This window comes from Pongo pygmaeus, chromosome 17 (assembly GCF_028885625.2).
Source record: "Pongo pygmaeus isolate AG05252 chromosome 17, NHGRI_mPonPyg2-v2.0_pri, whole genome shotgun sequence".
NCBI classification, from domain to species: Eukaryota; Metazoa; Chordata; class Mammalia; order Primates; family Hominidae; genus Pongo; species Pongo pygmaeus.
Window position 1 is genome coordinate 38,315,837 of NC_072390.2, and position 19,429 is coordinate 38,335,265.

General features: G+C 41.2%; 1 protein-coding gene across 4 annotated transcripts in view; it reads left to right on the forward strand.

The window, feature by feature from the left end:
• LAMA3 (laminin subunit alpha 3) overlaps window positions 1-19,429 on the forward strand; it is a 284,588-nt gene that overhangs the window by 242,042 nt on the left and 23,117 nt on the right. For all 4 annotated transcript variants that reach the window (XM_063653496.1, XM_054461048.2, XM_063653497.1 and 1 more), the window contains 10 exons: window positions 443-613; window positions 2,153-2,304; window positions 2,458-2,620; window positions 3,053-3,186; window positions 4,278-4,422; window positions 8,658-8,777; window positions 9,177-9,310; window positions 15,847-15,964; window positions 16,349-16,489; window positions 18,640-18,779. In XM_063653496.1, the coding sequence (XP_063509566.1) occupies window positions 443-613; window positions 2,153-2,304; window positions 2,458-2,620; window positions 3,053-3,186; window positions 4,278-4,422; window positions 8,658-8,777; window positions 9,177-9,310; window positions 15,847-15,964; window positions 16,349-16,489; window positions 18,640-18,779 (1,418 nt within the window). The remainder of the gene's footprint in view (window positions 1-442; window positions 614-2,152; window positions 2,305-2,457; window positions 2,621-3,052; window positions 3,187-4,277; window positions 4,423-8,657; window positions 8,778-9,176; window positions 9,311-15,846; window positions 15,965-16,348; window positions 16,490-18,639; window positions 18,780-19,429) is intronic.

Here is a 19,429-nt window from a genome sequence, read left to right on the forward strand (position 1 = left end):
GATTACAGGTGTAAGCTACTGCACCTGGCTTAAAATATAGTTTTAATGTGTTACATGTCTGATTGTATGCCAGGCACCATGCCAAGAGCCTCCATGGATGTTAGTTCATCTGCACAAAAACTTTCTAGGGTTGTAATTCATATTATTGTCATTATCATTATTATTATTGCTGGCACAGAGGACTAAATGCACTGCTCAAATATCCCTGACTAATAAAAAACACAAATGCCTTATGACACAGCTCCGGAAACAGTTTCATGAGTTTATAATCTGGGTCTTGGAGATTATGATCCAGGGCTTAGAGACATTCACATTCCCTTGCTCCTTATCATAACAACTCAGGAAAGGCTGATACATGGCTACGAGTCACAAACTAGCTCTCTGAGCACACCTACTTTCTTCACAGAACAGTGTTTGACACCATGTAACTTACTCCTCACAGGTTGCTGTCCCCATGAGGTTCAATGGTAAATCTGGAGTCGAAGTCCGACTGCCAAATGACCTGGAAGATTTGAAAGGATATACATCTCTGTCCTTGTTTCTCCAAAGGCCCAACTCAAGAGAAAATGGGGGAACTGAGAATATGTTTGTGATGTACCTTGGAAATAAAGATGTAAGTATTGCTTGGACATCTCTCTTGTTTTTGAAACAATGTTTTTCAAGATGTGTGCTTTTTAGCTGTGTGGCACAGCTGCATCACTGCCATTAGCACAGCAGGCAGAAATCCTACTGAGACATCGACAAATCCCTCCAGCTTCCTCCCTGCCCACCTCCCCACTGTGGCAGTGCCCTCGAGGGGCCTCCCATGCATCCTGGATTGTTGGTTGCTGGAGGACCAAAAGGCTTTACCCAGTGGGCCCAGCACATGGGCATGTGTGTGTACATGTAAAAAACATATGCACTTGGGGAGAATGATTGGCCCCCCTCCATACTACCAAGTTGTATGATTGACACCACACTACCCGGGATCAATACCAAGGAGGAGTAGCTCCTCCTCGCAGAATTGTGACCTTGTCCTCTTCCTCAGACCGCCCAGCCTTAGACCCTTCCTCAAGCCTGTGGGTTGGGGAGATTATGGGTGAGGACTGGGGTGGAATGAATCGTCCCTCTCCTGCCTAAATGATAAGAAAAGCAGTTGCCCTGTCTCTTTATCAGTGTAAATTCATTACTACTACTACTATCAGTGTAAATTCACTACCCATACAGGCATTTTGAATGGCTGGCTTTAGCTTTTAATCCCTCCTTTTAAAATACATTTCTTTGACATAAGTGTCAGAGGAAAAGCTAATCACTCACTGGGTTAGGATTCAGTTGTTGGAAGAGAAATGCTTGAAATATGGTTCTCAAAAATTCTGCCCAATTAGGAAATTGTTAGTTGTCACTAATGGATCTTGTATTTAAAGATTCTTAAAATCAACACTATTGCTAATTACTCTTCCATGCTTCAAGAGGTTGGCATTTTATTTGTAGCTTCTTACGTCATGATTTTTTGCTTTGTTTTGTGATAAAATGCACATTACTTTATTCCTTCAGCAAATTTATATCATATACCTACTATGTGTCACATTCTAGCTTTATGATAAACAAAAATTTATTCTTGAATGTACTTAATGCCAACGCATACTTAAAATGGTTAAAATGGTAAGTTTTATGGCTATCATGCCATGATTCTAAAACATGTTGTTTCTACCTTAAGGCGCTCACATTCTAGCAGGGAAGAAAAATGCACGTATAACTAACCATGATAACATAGAGGTGTGACAACAGAGGCATGCACAAAGTGTTAAGAGGATGTTGTGTGGTACTAGGAGAAGCAAAATGGCTTACCTCCCTTACCAGACTAAAATCTGATGGACGGCTGAGTCCATACCTGGGGCCCTCTGTATGGTAGGTGCTTGGCACATATTTGTAGATTGAGCGAATGGAGGAATGAATAAATGAGTGCCCTATGACATGAGCAGAGACAGCTCTCACATTATTAACTCAGCATTCTGTATTATTCTATCAAATATTGCACCTTGTTTATTCTGTCTCTCCAAGGCTTATTGCCTAAAATCCATTAGTTATTTGAAATGTATCCTCCTCATCCTCTTGGAATGGGAAGTTGAGAAACCATAGTGTGAAGTGTTCTGAGGTGGCCCTTTGTCTCCAGGCCTCCCGGGACTACATTGGCATGGCAGTTGTGGATGGCCAGCTCACCTGTGTCTACAACCTGGGGGACCATGAGACTGAACTCCAAGCGGACCAGATCTTGACCAAGAGTGAAACTAAGGAGGCAGTTATGGATCGGGTGAAATTTCAGAGGTACAAGTCTGATTGACTGTTGCTCTTCGTGAACCTGACCTGCGCTCACCAAACTTTCATGTATACATGTTGCTGAACCCCATTTTTCGTGGCTTGGCTTTGAATTCTTCAATTTTTTCATATAACTTTATTATCTAAATTCATTTTAAACAGAATTTATCAGTTTGCAAGGCTTAATTACACCAAAGGAGCCACATCCAGTAAACCAGAAACACCCGGAGTCTATGACATGGATGGTAGAAATAGCAATACACTCCTTAATTTGGATCCTGAAAATGTTGTATTTTATGTTGGAGGTTACCCACCTGATTTTAAAGTAAGTGTAAATGTTATTTCACTGAATTAAACATTAAAATTTTAATTTGGTATGGTGATGACCTCATGTCTCTATTTTAATTATTAATTACATATAAAATGGATTTAACCGCGCATTCTTACAGCACATTCTAGAGATACTAGCTAACACTTATTGAGTGCTTCCTCTGTGCACTGTTCTAAGCTTAAGTATGTTAATTTAGATAAGCATCATGATCATTCCCATTTTACAGTGAGGAAACAGACACAGAGAGGTGTAATAACTTGCCCACAGTCATACAGCTAGTAAATAGCAAAGCCAAGGCATCTTGTTCCAGGGTTCACATTCTTAATTAACCCTTATGCCATAGTGACTGTTAAAAGTGATTAATTGATACTATTTTGATTATTGTCCTTTGTTCAATTGGTGGAAGATGTTTTATTTCATTTTCAGCTTCCCAGTCGACTAAGTTTCCCTCCATACAAAGGTTGTATTGAATTAGATGACCTCAATGAAAATGTTCTGAGCTTGTACAACTTCAAAAAAACATTCAATCTCAACACAACTGAAGTGGAGCCTTGTAGAAGGTAAATAAAATGTAGAAACCAGAAACTCTGTAACTGGAGTTTTGGTAACTTGCAGTGCTTTTACATATGATAAAGGACGGGCCAGTGAGATGCTATTGATGTTGCTAGTTGCTTTGGGCCAGTAGTTCTTCAAGTATGCGTGCATGCAGCACTGGCAGTCCTGCCCTAAAATCTAATTATGGTAGTCTCTTCCTAATTTGTATGAAATGCTAGATAGAGTTTTCTCACTTAAAAAAAGTCTTTATGAAAATTTTTGTGCCTCCTACCACAAAATATTTAATATTAGATGGTACCTGATTTAGAGGCCTGATTTAGTGGCTCATGCCTGTAATCCCAGCACTTTGGGAGGTCGAGGTGGGCAGATCATTTGGGGCCAGGAGTTTGAGACCAGCCTGGCCAACATGGCGAAAGCCCATCTCTATTAAAAATACAAAAATTAGCTGAGTGTGATGGCGTGGTCCTGTAGTCCCGGCCTCTTGGAAGGCTGAGGCACAGGAATCGCTTGAACCAGGAGGGTCAAGGTTGCAGTGAGCCAAGATCATGCCACTGCACTCCAGCCTGGGTGACAGAGTGAGACTCCATCTCAAAAAAAAAAGAAGAAAAGAAAAAAAAAAGTGGTTCATAAAGTGTGCCATGACTTTTTTGGTACTCTTCCACCTCAATCTTTTTGAAAATTGCTGCCTTGAACTCCTAACCTTCCCTACAATTACAAGGACATGGTATATTCTAATATGAGGTGGACCAAATATTTATTATTCAGAATAAAATTACATTGCAAGTTAATAATCTCTTACATTTCAAAATCTTCAGCTGGTAGACCACATCTTCCTAAGTAGACATTTCCAAAAGGGACTCTTACTCATCTTTGTTGAGCTAGGGTTTGATTGTCAGAGTATGAGAGCACATCCAGGAGAAAAAGCTGGCTGCTTTAACATTTTAAAGATGTCTCCTCTGCTTTAACAAAATTATGACAACTAGATTGCATTTTCTTGGCTCCATTTTTCAGATAGCAGCATCTTTTATTAATAAGCACACTGGCATGGTGATCATTTGCTGCTGTGTTTCTAATTTATGATGATTAATGTTGACAGGAGGAAGGAAGAGTCAGACAAAAATTATTTTGAAGGTACGGGCTACGCTCAAGTTCCAACTCAACCACATGCTCCCATCCCAACCTTTGGACAGACAATTCAGACCACCGTGGATAGAGGCTTGCTGTTCTTTGCAGAAAACAGGGTAATCTATAACAAGCATCCAGATACCACCAAATATATTCATTCTGTTTAGCAATTTGGAGATAACTGGGTTGTTATAAACGACCCACTAGATCTGGAAAACAACATGCAAATATTACCTGCATCCTTTTCCTCCACCCAGTTGTACTTTCTTTCTGTTGGCTGGGAAATGTACATTTTTTTTTAACATTTTTAGTTTTAGGGGTGTGGGTGCAGGTTTGTTATATAGGTAAATCTCATGTCACAGGGGTTTGGTGCACAGATTATTTTATCACCCAGGTAATAAGTGTAGTACTCAATAGGTAGTTTTTCTGTCCTTAAAAACTACTTCCACCCTCAAGTAGGCCCCAGTGTCTGTTGTTCCCTTCTTTGCGTCCATGTGTACTCAATGTTTAACTCTCACTTATAAGTGAGAAAACGTGGTATTTGGTTTTCTGTTCCTATGTTCGTTCGCTTAGGATTATGGCCTCCAGCTTCATCCATGTTGCTGCAAAGGACATGATCTCATTCTTTTTTATGGCTGTGTAGTATTCCATGGTGTATATGTACCTCATTTTCTTTATCCAGTTTACCGTTTATGGGCATTTACGTTGACTCCATGTCTTTGCCGTTGTGAATAGTGCTGGAAGGAACATTGGCGTGCATTTATCTTTATGGTAGAATGATTTATATTCCTTTGGGTGTATACTCAATAATGGAATTGCTGGATCAAATGGTAGTTCTAAGTTATTTGAGAAATAGACAAACTGCTTTCCACAGTGGTTGAACTAATTTACATTCCCGCCAGCAGTGTACAATCATTTCCTTTTTTCCACAGCCTCACCAACATCTGTTATTTTTTGACTTTTTAATAATTCCCTTTTTGACTAGTATGAGATGTTATCTCATTGTTTTGATTTGCATTTCTGTAATCATTAGTGATATTGAGCATTTTTTCATATGCTTGCTGGCAGCATATATGTCTTCTGAAAAGTCTGTGTCCTTTGTCCATTTTTAATGGGGTTGTTTGGTTTTTGCTTGTTAATTATTTAAGTTCTGTATAGATTCTGGATATTAGACCTTTTCCACATGCATAGTTTGTAAATATTTTCTTCCATTCTGTGGGTTGTCTGTTTACTCTGTTGATAGTTTACTCTGTTGATGGTTTCTTTCATTGTGCAGAGGCTCTTTAATTAGGTTCTATTTGTCAATTTTTGTTTTTGTCGCAATTGGTTTTGGGGTCTTCATCATGAAATCTTTGCAAAGGCCTATTTCTAGAATGGTACTTCTAGGCATTTCTATGTCTAGAATAGGTTTTCTTCAAGGGTTTTTTTTTATAGTTTTAGGTTTTACATTTAAGTTTAATTAGTCTTGAGTTGATTTTTGCATATGGTGAAAGGAAGGGGTCCAGTTTCAGTCTTGTGCATATGACTAGCCAGTTATCCCAGCATCACTTATTGAATAGGGAGTCCTTTCCGCATTGCTTGTTTTTGTTGACTTTGTCAAAGATCAGATGGTTGTAGGTGTGTGGCTTTATCTCTGGGCTCTCTATTCTGTTCCATTGATGTCTATTTTAATGAGGGCAAATAATCAGGAATTTGAGAACATGCCCCCAAAATGTGGGAGAAATCTCCCCTTTTCCTGTTCTATTCTCATTATCAGTTTTGTTCTTTGAGAACTACTGCTTGCCTAAGAATCTACTTATTCTGACTTAAAACATGTGAAAACTTCCTGGGATCTCTAAGATCTAGACTGATCTCCTGCTGTTTCCGTCTTGATCTGATTCTTACCAGCCTGTGTGGGATTTTGTCTTTATCAGCATGTTTGCCTTCTCAAGACACTGAAGTTTCTCTGTTTTCAAGTAGCTGAGATTCCTAGGGACCTTCTAAAATCTATTAGGTTAGAAAAGTCCAAAGTGACACTCTACAAGTGATCGTCAGCGCCATCTGCTGGTTGATGGAGAGTTGGCGTGATGTTTGCCGCTTTATACCTGCAGCCGGCCTGGAGTTGAACCCTCTGGTGGGTAGGAGCTTCTGTAGTTGCTCTCACAGGGAGTATTTCTGAAGAAATGTGGATGAGCCTAAAGGCTTTCTGGTGGCCCGAGAACCTGGGATTGATAAGGAGCTTGGGATTTTACCAGAGCCTTCTACCTGCAGGGTGGTGACACTGACCCAGTCCAACTCTCCTCTCTGGGGTTGGTCTGGACCCTTCAGGAGATTCCAAGGATGAACCAGTTCTGATGGTTTGGGAAGGTCCCAGCCAACCTGAAGGATACATAGAGCAGAGAAGCCATCCAGCATCTTCAGGACAAGGCAGTTGTTTTACAAAACAAGGTCTTCTTTGTACTATAATTTGAAGTTCTTGGAGACTAAGAACCAGAAATACTACTCATATAATAAGAAAACTTCACATAATGCCATTACATAAGGAACGACCTAGAGATCTGCTTTAAGAAGGATGGCTCATGACTCTCAGTAAATTGGTGTAACTCTGTTGTTTATGAGTTGATCAACCTAAGCTGACTCCCAAAGGCAAGGTTTAGGATCCAGATAAGGACTGATTTTCCTCTTAGAAAAGAACTCGGTCCCTGGACCTCAAAGAGAGGCATTCTTATCATTAAGGAACTGTGTAAAAGCAAAGCCTTCAAGACCTAAGTCAGAAATTGCTCAGCTTATCTTAGGGAAGTAGCTGGTTCAAGTATATGTTTCACGCCGTAATGGAGATGCAATAATGACAAAGACAGATATGGCTCCCGCCCTCCGGGATTCTATAATCTAGAGGGGAAGAATATGCAAAGGAATGCTGTTAATAGGTTGTTTATTTCATCACAACTGTGAAGAGCTGTATCAAGGAAAAGTTTGGGGGTGAAACGAGGATGTACAACATAAAAGACACTTGAGCAAAGGAAGCGCTTCCTCTGAGATCAGGAGGACAGCATTTGAACAGGACATGGGGACAGGGAAGACAGGGGACCCAGGCAGAGGGAGAGGCATGAAGAAGGCCTGGAGGTAGGAAGGGCAGGGAGCACTCAGTGGAACAGTGTCTGCGGGGCTGGAGAGCCAGAGGCAGTGCTGAGAGAGAGGCAGATGCCACGCAGCATCTGGTAGGGGTCAGGGCTTCATCCTGACAGCCAAGGAGAGTCACAGGCTCCCACTGGCATTTTCAAAGACTGCTCTGGCTGTAGGGGGGAATGGACTTGCGGGGGGACATGGGGAGACCAGCGGGTTGTTGCTGCAGGGACTGGCTAAAAATGTTGTGGCTGAGACTAGGTAGGATGACATAAAGAGAGAGTTAAGAATGGCAGAATTCACAAGATTATGTTGGATGGGAGAGAGGGAAGGATCAAGAATGATTCCTAGGTTCTGATAAAGGGATGAGAAAGAAAAAAATGACTCCTAGGTTTGTGGCTTGCTCAGCAATAAGGGAAAGGTAAGCATGGTGATGTGTGTGTGTGCGCTGCACACATGCATGCGGGGGGCAGGCTGGGAGTCAGGGAGCGCATGCACCTGATATAAAGGAAGGAGAGGCAGGCTTGGCAGCCTGTGGAAGGCATGTAGGTCATACGTTCTGTGTGAGATATTCTGAATTTGAGGTCTCTGTGAGTCATGCAAGCAAAGCAATAACAACAAGGGAATCATGTATGCAGACTTGGCCCTGAAGACAGGTCTAGGCTGGGGAGAACAATTTGGGGCCCATCGGTACACCTGGATTGGAGCTACAGGAGAGCCTGTGATTGTCAAGGCAAAGGGAGTGGTGTGGGGAGGAAGGAGTCCTGTGTAGGATCCCCGAGGAACCCCCAACACTAACATGGAAGGTAGAAGGGGATAAACCAACAGATGAGACAGAGACATAAGAATCAGTCAGAAAACAGATGGTGGAAGGTATCTGAGGTCTGCGTAAGATCACACCTCTCTCTAAAAGGCACTCATATTTTCAAATAATATTAATGATCTGTATCTTTTCAGTCTCCATCTTTACACACCAGTTATGGATCGCACGAAACAAAATCATGGTTATAGCTAGCATTTATTGTGTCTGTCCTGTGTGCCAACCACTGTGCGTGACATTTAACGTGACTTACAATATTGAACCATCATCCCATCCCATGAGGTGGCTGTTGCAGCACCATTATCCTTTTTCACTGAGGCAGCAGCTGAAGCTGAGAGCAGGGGGTTCCTTGAGAGTAACAGGAGTTCCAATGCTCTGCCTCTTCTTCAGCCAAGCCTTCTGGTAATCTGCATTGTTCCCCTGTCCTAGGATCGCTTCATATCTCTGAATATAGAAGATGGCAAGCTCATGGTGAGATACAAACTGAATTCAGAGCCACCAAAAGAGAGAGGAGTTGGAGACGCCATAAACAACGGCAGAGACCATTCGGTACACCCTTTGAGTCTGTTTACTTGAATTGTTAAATGTCCTTAGTCCTTTAAAATTAAGTCAGTGCCCCCAAATAAATAAATAAAACCCTTCCTATTACCAGGTAGACTTATGGATGTTAACTGAGGGATATATCCTTTTAAAATTTGCACATTTCGGCATGAAATGTATAACATATACATGATATCTATAAAACACGGTTAACTTCAAATACAAACATTTCTATCAAAATGTTTTAGTATCATATTTTTATCCAAAAATGCTACTGCTCAGAGCCTTGCTACTATGTATATAAATGAATCTGGAGGAAGATAAATAAAAACATGATAGTTCTGAACCCCTGTGAATAGGATTCTCTTATTTTCCCTGGCTTGCTGATTCATCTCTCATGTATTTCAGATTCAGATCAAAATTGGAAAACTCCAAAAGCGTATGTGGATAAATGTGGATGTTCAAAACACTATAATTGATGGTGAAGTCTTTGATTTCAGCACATATTATCTGGGAGGAATTCCAATTGCAATCAGGGAAAGGTAAGATGATTTTTTTAAAACCAGATTTAAAGCCTTTGTTAGTGGTTATGATTGTGACCAAAAAAAATCTGGTCTGACATTTTTAATTCCACCAACAAACAAACACAAAAAATTAACTTTTCCATAATAACAGTATAGTCAACAGAGTAAAACAGATTTAAATCCCGAATAATGAGACTGAGCAGTGGAAAGAAGGAGGGTGGGGGAACTGTGTGTCACCACCGTTGTCATTCTCGGGAGGGGAGGGACCACGAAGGATATAGTTGGGTTAACAATGCTGGCAGCAAGTGGAACAGAGGCTGTGGTCCTGGGCCCTTGAAGGCTGCATAGGAGAGTGTGGGCGTCCCAAGGCTTGACAGACATCCCCGGGGAACTGAAAGCTGAGGTTGCCACCTTCAGGGAGCCTCTGGAAGAATGTGAGACAGTATGTCTCCTTCACTTCGGCATCAGCTGCTCCTTACGTGCTATCGAGCGTGGAATTGGTACGTAACTGTTTCTTGGATGAATAAACACATGAATGAATTAATGTGAAAGGCAGTAAAGCTTTATCTGAATGGGAAAAATCCCACCATTTTGGAATGCACATAAAAATAACTTTTACATTTTGATCATTTGTATCCTCCCGGAAGGCTTTTAGATAGCTGACGATAGTGTGTGGACAGAACATATCCTGGAAGGATTAGTGCAGCCTCACGACTAAGTAAGAGTGCTCCCAGAAGGTTAGATTATGATGACTTTTATATGAGATCTGAAGCTGGTTAACTCTTTTGCTAACTTATACATCAGTTGGAAGGAACTGGAATATGATTTATAAGGTGTCATGCCAAGGTATTCTTTCTTCTAGAGTCCTTATACATGTGGGCATCTGTCCATTCTATGTAGTTAGGCACTAATCTTTGTTTTAAAGTTGTCAGGGTTGCCTCCAAAGACAAAAATGCAAATGGGAAAGCTGGCCACTTCAACAGAACCTGGGGGTGACATCTTTACTCCCTGGGCTCTGGAAGGAGCCTTGCAGATCATGGTATGTAGCCCCTGACTTTTACAAATGAAGAAATTCAGAGCCAGTGAGATGATATTAATATTTAATATTATCAATATCAAATAGCAATTCAGCCATGAATAGCCAGTTATGAATTGTCAGTAAGCTTGATTTTATTTCCATGAAATGGAATAAAATAAAATCGTTTAAGGTAGTCAGTTTTTTCGAGTACTTTTGAGTATGTTTGAGAGTTGCCACTTACTCATTCATTACACAGGATTTATTGAGTGCCTAATGGGCATCAGGCAGAGTGACAGGTGCCAAGAAGGCAACAATGAGCAGGGTGGAGCCTGGAGAAGAACAGAAGAGAGACAGTCACTACCGGAGAACATGACATGTGCCATAGGAGGAAGCTCAGGGTGCTGACAGAGCCCAGGAGGGAACCTAATCCAACTGGGGCCATCAGGAAAGTGACCTCCAGCTGGGACCTGAGAGATGCTAGCAGTCAGTGTATGTGAAGCACCAAAGCTGGATAGAGAAAGCATGAACTTGCAAAGAGCTGGAGTACAGCAGGAAGTGGGATAGGGATGCCCCATGGGGCTGATGTGGGCAGCAGGGGCCTGACCACAGAGTACCTTGAAAGTCACAGTAAGGAGCCATTGGAGGGACTTCAGCAGAGAAAGGCCATGACCAAATTTGGGTTTTCAGTAGCTCACTCTAGTGCAGGGCAGAGACTGGATTAGAGAAGAAAAGGGCAGAGGCAGGTAGAGTGGCTGGAGGCCAAGTATATTAACAGAGGTGAGTGATGAGGATGACCTGGCCCAAGGAGTGGCTGTGCAGGTGAGCAACAGGGATCAGATTCCAAATATATTTAGGATGGCGAATGGGCAGCACTGCACAATGGCTTGGGTTGGGGAATAAAGGGGAAAAGCAGTCAAGAATGATGCCTGGTTTTTGGCTAAGCCCTTGGCAGATGGAACACACCAACGGAGGAGTGGGGTGAGAAGTTAAGTCTGAGACAGGCTTAGTCCAGGAGCCTGAGACACAGCCAGGTGGAGATGCCCACAAGCAGGTGCACAAAACGGCCTGGGCCTCCAAAAAGGAGGCCAGTCTGGAGAAGGGTAAATGAAGCTCAGGGCCAGGTAGTCACTGAGGTGGTAGAGGCCAGTGGGCTTACCCAGAGCCAGGAGGAATTCTCAAGTTGAAGCAATAAGGAACCCATTGGTGGGTGGTTTGTATTTGCATGATATTAACACAAGGCCCCTAGACAGTGATGTGGATGCCAGTCAATCCAGGTTTTCTAGAAAAGGGCAGTAGGTAGAACCACAAAAGAGGTGGCTTTAGTTTTGGCTCAGCAAAACTTTAGGTTAATTCAGCACTCAACCTTTATTCGCCTTTTCATCTCCATCCATTAAAGAAATATATAGATATAGAGATGCATATACATAGAGAATTTGCTTTTTTAAAACAATTTTTTGTAGAGATGGGGTCTTGCTGTGTTGCCCAGGCTGGTCTCGAACTTCTAGCCTCAAGTGATCCTCCCACCCCCAGAATTCTGGGGTTACAGGCGTGAGCCACTGTGCCCAGTCCAGAATTTTCTTTCTTTTTTTGAGACAAAGTCTTTCTCTGTCACCCAGGCTGGAGTTCAGTGGCGCCATCTTGGTTCATTGCAACCTCCGCCTCCTGGGCTCAAGTGATTCTCCTACCTTGGCCTCCTGAGTAGCTGGGATTACAGGCATGCGCCACCATGCCTGGCTAATTTTTGTATTTTTAGCAGAGACGGGGTTCCCCATGTTGTCCAGGCTGGTCTTAAACTCCTGAGCTCAGGTAGTCCACCCACCTTGGCCTCCCAAAATGCTGTGATTACAGGCATAAGCCACCACGCCTGGTCTAGAATTTTCTTAGTAACTTATTTTGGGATCCTCCAAACAAGGGACTGCTTCGTTTTTCTGGGCAAGTTTTATACTTTGACTTTTTTTTTTTTTTTGAGATGAGGTGTTGCTCTTGTTGCCCAAGCTGGAATGCAATGGCATAATCTCGGCTTACTGCAACCTCCACCTCCTGGGTTCACGCCATTCTCCTGCCTCAGCCTCCCGAGTAGCTGGGATTACAGGTGCCTGACACCATGCCCAGCTAATTTTGTGTTTTCAGTAGAGACGGGGTTTTGCCATGTTGGTCTGGCTGGTCTCGAACTCCTGACCTCAGGTGATCCACCTGCCTCTGCCTCCCAAAGTATTAGGATTACAGGCATGAGCCACCATGCCCAGCCTATATTTTGACTTTTTATTAAAATCACTGAAACATGGAAAATGCGGGAGATAGAGGCCAGTCAAAAGATTTAACTGGCCCTTCACTCCCTCAAAAGCAAAATGCTAATGAATGGTCAGCTATTCTGGGTGTTGCCTCATCCCTCTGGTGAAGTCTTTGGTGGCCCAGAGATTCCTGAAACTGCCATTGGGCATGAGTCACTGGGGAGTGGGGTGGGTACAGAGGAGTTCCATGGATAATCCACAGCCAAGCTCTGTAGGGACAACCAGCCAACGCTTCCAGAGCAGGGAGGTGTTCTGGTCCCTGGCATAAATGGAGGGACCTTTTAGACAAAGTTCTCAAACCTAACCTGGAGCAAGGCAAGCAAGTGTAATCGCTAAATCAGCTTTGCTCAAGGGATTTTGTGCATGTTTTGTTTCTTCCCCCTCTCACTGTAGGTGTTTCTTCTGGGAATGGGGACCCAGATCTTGGAATGGCTTGTTTCCGATTATAATCAGAAATCATTCTGTTAATCCCATCTCCTACCCAGGAGAAGAGCACATCATCCCTGGTAATGCCAGAGGGTCTGACACCAACAAGGGCATTTTTCTTGAGGACCTACACCATTGTTTACAGAGTGTGATTATAAACACTAAAATGAAAATGATCCAAAAAGTAAAAATCAATCAAGGATCTATTGAACATCGACTAAGTACCCAACACCGAGGTTAGGGCTTTCTTTTGTTCTTTTTTTGCTCTCTGAAGTCGGCCTGCAGCAGCCATGGAGCTGGCTAAGCTTTTGTGAACAGATTGGCCCAAAGTATACATAAATACCCCAATGCAGGAACCTGCCAACACAGCAATTCATGCCCCAGTGCAATCACATTCCTCTAGCAAGTATGTTCAGACCCTGTATCCTGGAGTAAATGTAGGACTGTAGGTCCTCAGGTAAGCCAAGGTAACGAGAATCCCCCCAGGAATAGTGGAAGTAAATCTCTCCCATTTTAACACTTCTGCTGTAGGTAACTCTTCTAGAAGAAGGCATGATCACTTCCAAGTGCTGCAGGAATACCAACTGTAAGCGTAAAAAGCAAGGGCTTCAAGCCTCACTAACCTGTGTGACACACTGACAGTACCCCAGCTCTGCCACTTACCAGCTGTGTGACCTTAGGCAAGACCTTAACCTCTTAATGCCTCATCGCTACATCTATAGTATGGGCATAGTAGCTGCCTATCTCTTAGGGTGGTTAGAAGATTCAAAGTGTGTAAAGGAATTAGCAGAGGTCAGCACATGGTCAGTGCTCAATAAATGTTAGATAAGAAAACCTGCCCTTCCTGCACATGTATCCTAGAACTTAAAATAAAATAAAATAAAATAATATAAAAGAGAAAATACCTCCCTCAAAATGTTATTGTAAGTTGGATTCATAGAGCTTTGTGCAAATAGGTGCTCTGTATCTGTTAACTGTGTTTCTCTCCCGCTATTTTCCCTTTCTGCAACCTTCTTTCTTTGACCAATAATCTATGGAGAGAGGGACATCTGGAATGTTGTTGTCCAAGAGATATGTTGAAACCCAAAGAAGAATTGACCTAAAACCATGTATAAATAGGCAAGCTCCAGGAATGAAAATGAACCCTCCTCCTCTTCTGAGGCAAAAGGCCATCTTTATAAAATAATTAGGCTCATAGTGTAATGTCAGTGAGAATTTGTTTCTTTCTTTTCCTTTTAATGAAATTTAATTTTAGGTCTATTACACATAGCTCAACTGTTTCTAATGAATTGGATTAAAATGAATGCAGATACCTTTCCATTTAGAAAAGTAAGCTGCATTAGGGATTTAGAATGAAATCAGCTTTGGGTTTTCTTAGTACATCATTTGTTTAAGAAACACAAATATTTGCCTGGACTTCAGTTAGTTCATGTGTGTGAATGCTTTATGTGCATTCAGTTCCAGGCAGATCCAGAAGTCAAATCGAAGGGGAAATGCCCTGGGGCCATGTAGAAAGAGCTGCTTTAGAAATTCCTCTCATTATATAAGAGCAGTAATATGGGAGTAGTTACTAACTTGACAATCTCACATTGAGTCCTTACTCTGTACAAAACACTGAGTGTGTTACACATATTAACTTTCTTAGACTATGACAACCCTATGAAACAGATTCACATATTCCTATTGTCTAAATGAGGAAACAGGCACAGAGAAAAGTTGCCTGTTCAATCAGAAGGGACAGAACTTGAACCCAGGCAATTTGGCTGGTCCAGAGCAGCACAATTTTGCCTCTCAGAAACACCTGCTGAGCATTCACGCCCAGGTGCCATGCACTGCTGCAAGCTCTTGCTGTACGTTAACTTGTTTTTTGGTTTTGTTTTTGTTTTATGAGACAGAGTCTCGCTCTGTTGCCCAGGCTGGAGTACAGTGGCACAATCTCGGCTCACTGCAACCTCCGCCTCCCGGGTTTAGATGACTCTCCAACCTCAGCTCCTGGGTAGCTGGGACTACAGGTGCCTGCCACCACATCCAGCTAATTTTTGTATTTTTAGTAGAGTTAAGGTTTCACCATGTTGACCAGGCTGGTCTCGAACACCTGACCTCAAGTGATCCACCTGACTTGGCCTCCCAAAGTGCTGGGATTACAGGCATGAGCTACCCCACCTGGCCTGTTAATTTTTTTAATCCTGGCCATAACCCTTTGCCCACAGGTAGGAGGTGGTAGATACATCAGCATATGAACCCAGACAATGTGTTCCATTGTTTCAGCTTGGCATTGGTTAAATCAAGCTACGTTTTTCATAATCGAATAGAACCAAAAAGTAACACTTTGTTTCTTCTGACTTTACAGTGGCTAACTTAACAGTGAACAGAAAAAAAAGAGCAAAAAGTTTTCCAGAGCATTCCTGGTTCCTACAAATGATTTATTACTTTATTAATATATGTATATCATATATCATCTATTAACTTATTAATACATGTCCTATCCACCCACAATGCCGTGACTCCAGGGGGAGGGACGGGCAGTTCTAGATATTGTGCATCTTCTCTGTCTCCATCCTTTTGCGGCCACTGGCAATTCTTCTGTTAACATTGTTGTCTGCATTTTTAAAGCTGGGAATATAAACTTACACAGAAAGGAAGTCAGTTCTCCCAGCATCATAAAATAAGTAGCATTATGGGAATCCCACGGGAAAGGATAAACATAAAACACATACTCATTTATGGGTGAAAAGTACTAAAGAGCATAGTGTTTCAGCTCTGATTTCACGTGAGCCTGTCATGATCCATCTCTTCATTTTATTTGTGTTCCTAATCAGATTTAACATTTCTACGCCTGCTTTCCGAGGCTGCATGAAAAATTTGAAGAAAACCAGTGGTGTCGTTAGATTGAATGATACTGTGGGAGTAACCAAAAAGTGCTCGGAAGACTGGAAGGTAAGTGAAGGTTCAGAACCTCGTGAAGGAGTGCTTCCCAGCCAACCCACCTTCCATATCCATTAACGCAGCAACTTTTGACTTCTTTCTGATAGCACACAGTGTTATAGTGAACTGGCTCATATACACTCCCCATGTGCTTGCAAGATGCTGAACCTTTTCAGGTTTGCACATTAAATTTGTGGGAAAGTAGGAAGACCAACTATGTACACAAAAACTTACAGATGATTGCTGACTTATTATGCAGAAAAGTAAGCTCTCTTTCTTTCTGAGGTTACATAAATCACATTAATCAGTTTGGGTAAAGTGAGATAGGGTAAGGTACTGTATTTCAGCCAAGAAATGATTACAATGCCAGTAATTTATTCCATGTTTGCACTTCAGCTTGTGCGATCTGCCTCATTCTCCAGAGGAGGACAATTGAGTTTCACTGATTTGGGCTTACCACCTACTGACCACCTCCAGGCCTCATTTGGATTTCAGACCTTTCAACCCAGTGGCATATTATTAGATCATCAGACACAGGTATGCATTAGTGCATTAATATCAAACAAGATTTAAACCTGACTCAAAGTTTGATGTTAAAAACAATAGGAGGGATTTTGAAAGTGGTGGCGTTGTACATTTTTTCTATCATCACACAGTAAATGCTATTGTATAGTTCAACCATGAACGTTATTCCCCACTCTGGAGTAGGTCCTCAAAGAAATCAAGTTTAGAAAGTAACATTATAATTTACAGAGTTGCATTTGTGTGTATTCGCGGACTCATTTTTATTCTTTTCAGGTATATTTTATAATAAGAGTTAAGATGGATTATAACTACTGTAGTTAATAATGTAGCTTAAAGTTTCAGAGCTCAGAAAGAAAATCAGAGTGTGTCCCTATGATTTCTTTTTGATTGCATTAAAGGTAGCTCTCCAGATTGCCTTTTTGCAGCAGCAGCAGCAGCAGCTAGTTGGACAATATTTATACCTGGGGAATTGGAGAAAATAAGATCCTTTTCTCTTTCCTCATGTACAACAGAGCCACATAAATTCTCTTCCACAAGGAGATACCGTCTGTAACTTAAGCGGATTTAGCTAGTGTGGTTATGTAGGTATAGAAGTCACCTAATATTTAGAAATGAATATTTGTGGAATGTGTGGAATTTTTAAATAGAAGTAGAGTATGATTATTTCTGAATTTGTTTCTTTAGGATTGCAGAGCACAACAGACTTCTAGTATCTGTCAAGAAAATGGCTGGTGGCTGACTCTGTGGCTCTGTAATATCAGGAAGGCCGCCCCTCTCTTGGTGGCTTTCTCACCAGTCCTTGAGGTTTTATTTTTAAAATGAGCCCTAAAGAAGCGCATGCTAACATTTAGACTGTGGGGGTGGCTTTTCCATGAAAGCAGGATGTTTTGATCTAGCTCTTATGATACCTAACACTTGTTTCCTCTGCCACGTGTAGGAACACTTAGTACACAATTCACAAAATGATCGAGACCAGATGGAAGAATTAGGTTAGCAAAAGATTAGATCCACCGTGGACAATGGGGGAATCCTGGATATAGCATAGGGACATGGCCCTCAATTTCATAATGGGTTAGCTAAAGATACATATAAGTTAGCATTATTTTACGCAATTCATAATGAATATTGCCAATTGAAAAAAACTCAACACAAAGTAAAATCAACAATGGCTATAACCACACACTGTAAAACTTTTTTTAGACTGAAATCTTACCAAAGAATCACATCTTGTTGAAAACTGCAGAAATTATACTTGGTAGAAAAAAACACAAACAAAATTGAAATGAAAAGTGCTGAGATTGCACATTTTTAAAATTAATGATTGACAGGAAGAGTCAAATTATCTTGCCTAAATTTACATCTTCAGAGTTCAACATGGAGAATTGGACTTCCCAGAAATAATGACTAAGAAATAAAAAATTTATAATGACTGAAGAGAAGAAATCATTGTAATATTCTTATATTAAAAATTGAGGAATCAAGTCTTTGCTGTAAAATTTATTTAGCAACGAATTGATCCTGATAGAAATAACTTCAGCCAAAGAAAAATAAAAATAGAAAAATTTAGACTGGGCATGATGGCTCACACCTGTAATCCCAGCACCTTGGGATGCCAAGCCAGGAGTATCTCTTGAGCCTAGGGGTCTGAGACCAGCCTAGGGTACATAGTGAGATCCTGTCTCTACAAAAAATTACAAACTTAGCCGGCTGTGGTGGTGTGCACCTGTGGTCCCAGCTTCTCAGGAGGCTGAGGTGGGAGGATTGCTTGAGCCTGGGAGGGTGCCACTGTACTCTAGCCTATGCAAGAGAGCAAGACCCTGTCTCAAATAATAATAAGAAGAAGATAAAATAGAAAAATTTAGAAATGATTTAACTGTTTTGTATAGTTGATTGAGAAATTAAATTGGCTTAATGAATGTAGGTCCAAAAAATGATTTTGACAAATTCATTGGTGTTGACATAATTTGCATAAGACTTTTATATTTATAAACATGGAGTCGAATATGCAAAAAATAATCTTTAGAGCAAAAAGCAAACTCAAAGCATTTGGGTCAAAACATCCTGATTGTTTTATACATGGTTTGGATGATAAATTCAGTACAGATACAGGCATAATCCTTATATGCAAATTAGTTGATGGGTATTTTCTATGATGATTTCAGACAAGCAGCCTGCAGGTCACTCTGGAAGATGGTTACATTGAATTGAGCACCAGGGATAGCAGCGGCCCAATTTTTAAATCTCCACAGACGTATATGGATGGTTTACTGCATTATGTATCTGTAATAAGGGACAACTCTGGGTGAGTGAGTGAGTTTTACTCTCTTCCGTTTAATGGAATTTTCTGATGTCTTTTTGCAAAATATTTGTCCTTGATACCAAAAATACTTCACTAATAAGTCTTGGCCGTCTTCCTTATTCCATATCAATTTCTTCATAAAAAAATAAATTGCCATGCATGGTGGCTCATGTCTGTAATCCCAACAACTAAGAAGGCTGAGGCAAGAGGGTTGCTTGAGGCCAAGAGTTCGAGACCATTCTCGGAAACATAGTGAAACCATGTCTCTAAGAAAAATAAAATAAAATAAAATGTAAATAAATAAAAATTTAAAAATAAATCAGATGGATAAATTGTGGTGTATTCAAAATGGAATGCTATACAGCAATAAGAAAGAAGGATCTAGAACTATATGTAACGACATGAATGACCCTCACAAACATAATGTGGAAAACATTGAGTCACACATAAAAGTTCATCTCATGTGATTTCCTTTATATAAAGCTCAAAAACAGGCAAGAACTAATCCATTCCATCAGAATTCAGGATAGAGGGAGGGAGGCTATAGAGTTAAAGGGAATGCACAACAGGGTTCCTGGGGTGCTACTCTGTTCTGTTTCTTTATCTGGGTGCTGGTAATGTTGGTGTATTTCTGTTGCAAAAATTCATTGAGC